Source organism: Neomonachus schauinslandi, chromosome 10 (genome assembly GCF_002201575.2).
Source record: "Neomonachus schauinslandi chromosome 10, ASM220157v2, whole genome shotgun sequence".
Lineage (NCBI taxonomy): Eukaryota > Metazoa > Chordata > Mammalia > Carnivora > Phocidae > Neomonachus > Neomonachus schauinslandi.
In genome coordinates, this window is record NC_058412.1 from 133,909,668 (window position 1) to 133,917,430 (window position 7,763).

Consider the following 7,763-nt stretch of genomic DNA (forward strand, 5'->3'; position numbering starts at 1 on the left):
GCGTGCGTGTGCGTGCGCGTGTTGCGAGTGCGTGTTGCGTGTGCGTGCGTGTGTACCCGGAGCGCTTCCCAAGATGGAGAATGTCATTTTAAAGTTGTAAATAATAAAAAATAGGTTGGAGCAAAACTGATTTTACAATTGCCTGAGAATGTCGCACTTCATTTCCACACTATGCAATGGCTAGAAATTGATTTTTTTTTAAATCCAATTAAGCCTCAAGGTTGGTTATCCATTTAAAAGGTCGGCTGAGTTAAACAATGACAGTACCTGCAGTTCATGCTAATAATTAAATGTACACAGAACTCGAGCACTTCCATCGTGCCTCGCGGAGGTGGACGTCGTGTGTGTGTGTGTGTGTGTGTGTGTGTGTGTGTGTGTGTGTGTGTGTCGCACAGAAATGCGCCACGGAAGTCCCCAGCGGGGCTGCCCGCGCGCCAGCCGACCCAGCCGACCCAGCCGACCGTGACCCCTGCCCGGGGCAGCCCGCGGCCGGGCAGTGCTCCTTCCCCGCGGGGTCCCACAGCCCGCCCTGGAGAGCCCTGGTCCCCACTCACCTCCCATCCTCCCCACCCTCCAGCCCCGGGAGCCTTGGGAGATGGAAGGTAACCTCACTTAGAAAAAAGAGGGGGCTCCTGGAGTGTGTGCGTGTGTACCTTTGGCGTACGCACGGAACTCCTCGGTTTCACGTGCTGCCGAGTTTATAACGTGGTGAATAAATCATGTTTTAAAAATAGCCCTTTAAAAAAAAAAGTCCTCTATGGTTCGTATTGACTCTATGTTCCCAATGTGTTAAGAAAAAGACTTCAAAATGTCTTTTTATGGTTCTCATAGGCGATGTTTAAGCATTTGAATTTATGGAGATGTTAGGAGAACCGGGAACCCGATTGGAATGCTTTTTATTCTGTTTGGGTTATAATGTCACTCCAGTTTTGTAAGCCACTGAGCACTATTTGAAATAGTGATCTTATTTCAAATCAAGCATTTTAACCTGCATTGTAATGTAAGGAAGGTCACTCCAACTCAATACTTTCCATCCGTAACTATGAACCAGCCTGAAAGATGGAACCTTGCAGATTTAGTGGGGGGAGGCGGGAATATATATATATATATATATTGAATTTCCCTCTCAGGGCCCTTAAGAAAATCTAACAATTCCTGCTTAGCGTTTTGTACCCCCACCCTTTCCTCACGCAGCTCAGCTGCCAAAAGCCTCCGCAACAGATTTGTGATTCTTTTTTACTTTTTAAAAGATCCGCATTTAGATAATGCAGACAGACGTGTGGCTTTACACGAGGGTGTTCCTGGAGGAAAGAATGTGACCCCGGTTTTTGAAGACCGGCCCCTTTTTTGATGCACTCGAGAAGCAGACTATTTAAGAGGATCCTGTAAGTGAAGGTTTTCCTAAAGAAACTTGATCCATGTAAACATTTATCCCCTCCTTCTGCTTTTCTATACACCTTCATTTCCATAAGCGGAGTTGCCTCAAGGAACACGGAACCACCTTTGGTGGGTTAATTACCTCTCTCTCTCTTCCTTCCCTCAGCCACCCCCATCCCAAGGCTCCAGATCTTCCACATTGCCCTTGAAAACTTCTGCAGCTACAGAAGTAATTTTGCTGGTGCTCAGAAGTAAATAAGAATTTCGTCCCCGAGACAGGAGGGTTATTACTGTCCGACAAGGTGGGCTTCCTGGGAAGATAATTTAGGCTGCTAGAACAGCAAGGGACTGCCCAGAGCAACTAGCTCAGCCCCTCATTTTATCGAAAAGTCCTAAAACCGATGTGGGAAGGAACGCTTTTTGTTAATAAATGGTTCCTCCAGTACATTTTTATTAACACCATTCTCTCATCGTGCCGATATCAGAAGGTAAAAAGCGCTGTAGATGAAATCACAGAATGTGCTTTTCAAGCAAAGTGCAAAAGATTATATGCAATATGCTGTTTTTTGTATAGATCCGTGAGTGCGCATAAACGTAGTTTTTAAAAAAAGAAACAGGAAAGATAAACCAAAACCTGGTAAAAATGGTTACCTCCAGGGATGAGTGGAAAAGGAGTGGAAGGGACAGGGGACGCCTTTGAGCATTCCTTCCTGCAGTTTCAACTTTTGAGCCACATAAATGTACGTATTCAAAAAAAGAAAATGTAAAAAAAAAAAAAAATGAAAACAGCGAGCCCTTCGGTACAAACAGAAACATAGGAATCTAGATAGGTATCAGACGGACAGACCGGACAAAAGCCAAATAAATGTTGAGTGTATCGGTGGGATCATTCGAAGAACAAGAAGAACGAACGAACTCTGGAACTCGAGGGCATGGGTTTGGGGTCGGGAGTGGAGGCTGTGGGGAGTGCTGTGGGAAAGACCAGCCAAGGATCCACAGAAGGGTGATTGGGAACTCGGGTTCTCACTGTGGGAGAAGGAAGAACCACCGTGGGTTAGGGCACGTGACGAAGAGCCCGGTAACATGGGCTGCGACTCCGAGGAATCCGTGTGCACTCACGATATTCCTCGAAAAGGATCAGAAACAGCCTGAGTGCACTCCACACGCAGAACTGGATTTCCAGATGGAAATCTAAACAACCATGCCCCCAACCGCAGGGAGACCAGGGCTCCTGTGAGGCCCGGCTGACTCTTGATTTGGGGCAAGGAAGGAGCAGAGTGAGCCTGGGGACCATCTTAATGTTCCAAGGAGGACAGGAGTCCTCAGAGACCGATAGGAACACGTGAGAAAGACAAGGGCGCCAGCCTGATGGGGCCCTGGCTGGCCCGAGTGGGGCCAGTGACCACGAAAGAGCCAAACACAGGGACAGGACTGGGGCAAGGCCGGCCCCGGAGCCCGCGGCCAGTGCCCGCTGTGACATGGCCTGTTTTCGGGTTAATCCTCCGCTGCCACCATCGTGAAATTCTCTCTTGAAAACGAGGCTCTGCGCTTTCCTTTTTGCCCCAGACCCCACAGATTATGTGAGCCTGTCCTGGGGCCGAGGGGAGGCAGGGAGGCTCTACTCAGGACTTCAGGTGGTTGAATGGGTGATCCAGGTAGAAAATCACCCTGTTGCAAAAGCAGTATTTGATTCAGGCAGAGGTCATCACTGGCTATGAAACTTCGGGGGAGAGGTCAGGAGACAGAACTCTCTCACGGCCTCCGAGCCTCCGTGCATTTTAAAGAGGAGACTGAGCTGAATGCCATTAATTATGAAAAGGGAAACGGCCCTTTGCTGTGAAGAGATCCGGCCAACCCGGCCTGAACCAAATAGCCCACCTTGGCCAGTAACACGAGACACATGGGTTCTGTGGCTCCTGGTGAGGTACGATGGCAAACACAATGTGTTTAACCCGAATCTAATCATAAGGAAACAATCCAACAAATCCAGACTTCGGGACCTTCTACGCCACACCTCAGTGTCAGGAAGGACAAAGGCAGGGATTGTTCTGGATTCAAGGAGACCAAAGAGAATTGACAACCAAGCGGAACGCCTGGTCCTTATTTAGATTCTGGATTTTTAAAAGGCAATGAAGGACATTTTGGGGACAATCAAACAAATTTCAATGTGGACTGTGTATTCGATAATAGTATTGTTTTGATGTTAATTTTCCATGGGTATGATCAGGATATTCTTGTGATTTTGTGGGCTAGTGTCCTAAGAGATAGATACACACTGAGGTATTTAAGGTTAAAGTGTATGTAACTAATTTTATTTTATTTTATTTTATTTTATTTTATTTTTTTAAAGATTTTATTTATTTATTTGACAGAGAGAGACACAGCGAGAGAGGGAACACAAGCAGGGGGAGTGGGAGAGGGAGAAGCAGGCTTCCCGCGGAGCAGGGAGCCCAATGCGGGGCTCGATCCCAGGATCCTGGGATCATGACCTGAGCCAAAGGCAGTCACTTAACCAACTGAGCCACCCAGGCGCCCCGTAACTAATTTTAAAGTGCAGGAAAAAATATATGGACACACACAGAGACACATCTGACCTAGGTAAAGGGCATACGAGTGTTCATTATAGTGGTTTTTCAACGTTTCAATAAGTGAATGCATTTTTTCAAAAAAGTTTCTAGAGAAATGTGATTTTCATGGCAACCGGTTCCTTTTCAACCCTTCAAGGAACATTTAGCCCGAATCTTCTGGGTGGCATGCCTGATGCACTTCACAAAGTGTAACCAAGGCATCCCCCGATGCGCAGGCGAGGGAAGGTGCGGACACCCCCAGCACAGCACTTGTCCCGGGAGGTCATGCGGGTGTCTCTCCTGCCTCTTCGCTGGGGGCTCACCTCCAGGCCAGCTGCTCTGTGGAGGGAGGTCGTGGAGCTGAGCCTGCCTCGGCCCCCTCAGGGCAGATGCAGCCGCCGATCACTGTCCACCAGCAACGAACCCTACCTGGATCTCACGTTAGTCTTGACGGCGGCCCTTCCACTGGTTTTGTGACCCACAAGGTCAAGTTCAAACTCCGTGGCTCAGCGTACGTCTCATGCACACTTTATGTGTGCACGTGAGCTTGCCACCAGTCCAAATGGACTATGCCCTTTAGTATTATGAGCCCTTGCGTGGACAACTCCCTTGTCAGGGATCAGACTGCCTGGGACACCGGGACTCGTCCTTGGATGGCTTAATCCAAGCTCAGTCTTCTCCCAGGGACTGGCTTGCTGAGTTTTACTGCTGTATTTCCTCCCGCGGCCAATGTATCCCCAAAAGCCTGACCTGAACTGGAGCTCTTAGAAACTGATATTCAACAAATATATATTGAATAAAGGAATGAGTGAAAATCCCAGAAAGAAGCGGCAAGTGCTCCAAGGGAATGAGTGTTTCTCACATCAGAATAATGGAATCTGAGAATCTCGAGGCAATCAGTCTAATAAGCAGAGAGTAGAGCAGATGTTTCTCCTGGCACGAAATTAATGTATAAATACACACTCCATACACCCAGGGCCATCTCAAACAATATGATCTCAGAAATGTGTTCGAGAATGTGAACTGTACCAAAAGCTTCCTAATAAGTCCTGGGGACTTCATTCTGATTCCTTCCAGTTTTTAAAGCCTTGTTCTTCAACTACGAAGTCTGAATGTCTGGTTGAATTCAGAATGAGTCGCATCTCATCAAAAACAGAAGTTACTTCTCGGGTTGCATGAAAGATCTGGTAAGTTATTTTAAATTTTCATTTTTTTTTTAAAGAAAATTAAACTGAGGTGGATTTTTCATTGACAGTGAAATATATACTAAGCTGTGGATTAATACCTTCATAAAAATTTATCTAAACAGAGTGCTGCCTGTCTTATTTATGTTGAGGTCTCTAAAGTCTGCAGTGCAAAGGGGAAAGTACTTTCCTGGAATATATTTGTATCTGTCACAAGCTACATATTGAGGAAATTGGCAGGCATTTGAAGACGAATAACTCCTTAGCGTTCTGTTTAGTTTGGATTTCTTCGACTCGGGAGCGGAGGGGGGAAGGGGGTGCTTAGAACTAAAATCAGGATTATCTGCTTTTAACAAGCATCTAACATTTTCCTTTGCTTTGTGTATCATAAGTGTTCGATAAATCCTTGTTGAACTGAGTCATCTCGTTCATCCTTCCTTGGGGTCGTGGGGGTTATTCGGTCTATTCTTATATATGGAAGAATTCTGAAAGGAAAGAATCTCCAGAATGATCTCTCTACCAACCGTTTCTCTCCCCCCTCCAACTCTCTGTACTCAAAACCGCCAGGCCCGGCTCGCCAAAATGCGTCTTGGATCTTCCCTCAGCAAGCACAAGTCTGTGGAGTGAATCCCCGGTTTGCAGTCCCCCACAGCCCACTCCTTCCCTGTTCTCTGGGGCCCTGGGTTCTTACCCACAGGATGCGGAGCCCCGTGGACACTCTGGGTCTCTGCTCTCCTCCCCGGCTTCTCCCCCCCCCCCCAATGCCTTCCCCTGCCCTGTGGGTCTGGGGAAGTCCTCTTTTCACTGGGTAGGGCAACCCTCCGAGAAGATCCCGCGCAGCCTCCCCCCACTGCTGGAGTGCCCTGTGCCTGTCTGCAGCGTATTTGCAAACAGGAGAAAGAGTGATAGATCTTCATACATGCTCTTCGTACCCTTTACAAATGTGTGAAAACATTCAGCTGCTGTAAAAATCTTTTGAGGAAAATAAGATCCAATTAGCGTCGACTTTCATGTTGGGAAAGCTGTGGGTTTTCGAAGGAATTCCTTTCACTCATTCAACGACTGTTTTTTTGGCACCTGTCTGTGCTAGGCCTGCAGAAGAAAGGGGACACGAGCCCTGCCTTCAGAATGCTGAAGCTCTCTGGCCCCGGGGGATGTTGCTGAGCACCTACCCTGCACCAGGGACCCGGGCTCAGAACCGACTACCCTGCACCAGGGACCGGGGCTCAGAACCGACAGGGAGACACAGAAGAGTGGCCAGAGAAGGAGCTGGCGCTCGTGGGTGGGTTGCAAATCAGGGAGTGGGGGAGACGTGCTAGGAAATCAGTGGCTTTGCAAAAGCCTTGGATGCCGTGCTCGGGAGTTGGCGCTATTTTTTTAAGGCTGAGAATGAAAAAGAAACTCAAAATGAGAAGGGTGGCACATGGGAGTAGCTAGAGGTAACAGAGGGGAGTACCAACAGGCCCTTGAGCAATCAGGATGTGGGCAGGATCTGTATTTTTAAATGAGTGGGGCTTCCTCAACTGGGTCACGGCTCCCTGAACCGGGCATCTGAGTTACAGCAGGAACCAGGACCCCCACCAAGGGCACCCCCACCGTCCACCAGGTGCCCCCTCTGCCCTCACCCAGGGCCCCTCCACCCACCACATGCCCCCAACACCCTCCAGGTGCCCTTCTCAACTAGCCTTCCCTCCTCAGTGGCAGGTGGCTCGGGTGCTCCCCCTCCTCTTCGCTCTTTGTCTCCGCCCCTCTCCCCAGGCAGGCCGGGAGGCTGTAGGGGGCAGCTTGCTCAGACTGCTGCCAGATGACCCTTCCTGCAAAGGGGTGGCCGGGGGCAGGGCCCTCCACCAGTCCAGGCGATGCCTGAGTTTCTAATTGGCCATCCCAGAAGCAGTAACCTGGGTAGAAACCCACATCCTGACACCTGACTCACGTCCAGGACAGTGCCTGCAAGATAGTGGGGACCTGCTCAGTGGCAGGGAAGCCATTAAATGAGGAGGAAGGAACTGTGGACACTGCCCAGCATGGCCAGGCAGCGGGGCCTCCTCTAAGTCAGGAGCTGGGACGGATCCAGGCATCACCAAGCCCATGCAAACCTGACAGGCGTCTGGGGGTGTGGTGAGGGCACATCCTGCCCATGCAGGGGTCACCCAGGATCACTGCAGGAAGCTGGGCCTGCTTGGGGCTCATGCACGCTGTGGTCTGGTGGGAGCGCTGTGGGGGACTTCAGGTTGGGCCTGGGTCTGCTCAGGACCTGCTGGAGGTCAGGGCCACCAGGGTCTGGGGGGGCTGGGGGCCAGGACCCCTTCCAGGAAAGGTTGTCCGGAGAGCTGTTTCCTGACTCTGGAGGCAGGACCCACTTCGGGACCTGCAGGGCTTGGGGCCCGCCCGGGCTTGGAGCCTGCCGGGCCTGGCCGGGGCCTGCCGGGCTTTGGAGCCTGCCCAGGGACTGGGGCCTGCCGGCTTTCGGGCCCGCCCCGGGGATCAGGGCCTGCCCAGGGGTTGGGGCCTACCGGGGCCTGGGGCCGGGCTGCCGCTCGGGGCCTGCCGGCTCGGGCCTGCGGGTGGGGGCGGGGGGAAAGGCCTGCCCCGGGGGGCCCGGGGCCCGCCCGGGGTCAGGGCGGCCCGCTCCGCC

General features: G+C 50.8%; 1 protein-coding gene across 2 annotated transcripts in view; it reads left to right on the top strand.

The window, feature by feature from the left end:
* The first annotated feature begins 5,076 nt into the window (after positions 1 to 5,076).
* NPEPL1 (aminopeptidase like 1) overlaps positions 5,077 to 7,763 on the top strand; it is a 26,069-nt gene continuing 23,382 nt past the window's right edge. Inside the window, exons 1-2 of one of the 2 annotated variants that reach the window (XM_044918791.1) lie at positions 6,552 to 6,609; positions 7,359 to 7,363. In XM_044918791.1, coding sequence (XP_044774726.1) covers positions 6,552 to 6,609; positions 7,359 to 7,363 — 63 coding nt within the window. Of the gene's footprint in view, positions 5,132 to 6,551; positions 6,610 to 7,358; positions 7,364 to 7,763 lie in introns of those variants that run through there. The other variant, XM_021677799.2, reaches the window with a different exon arrangement.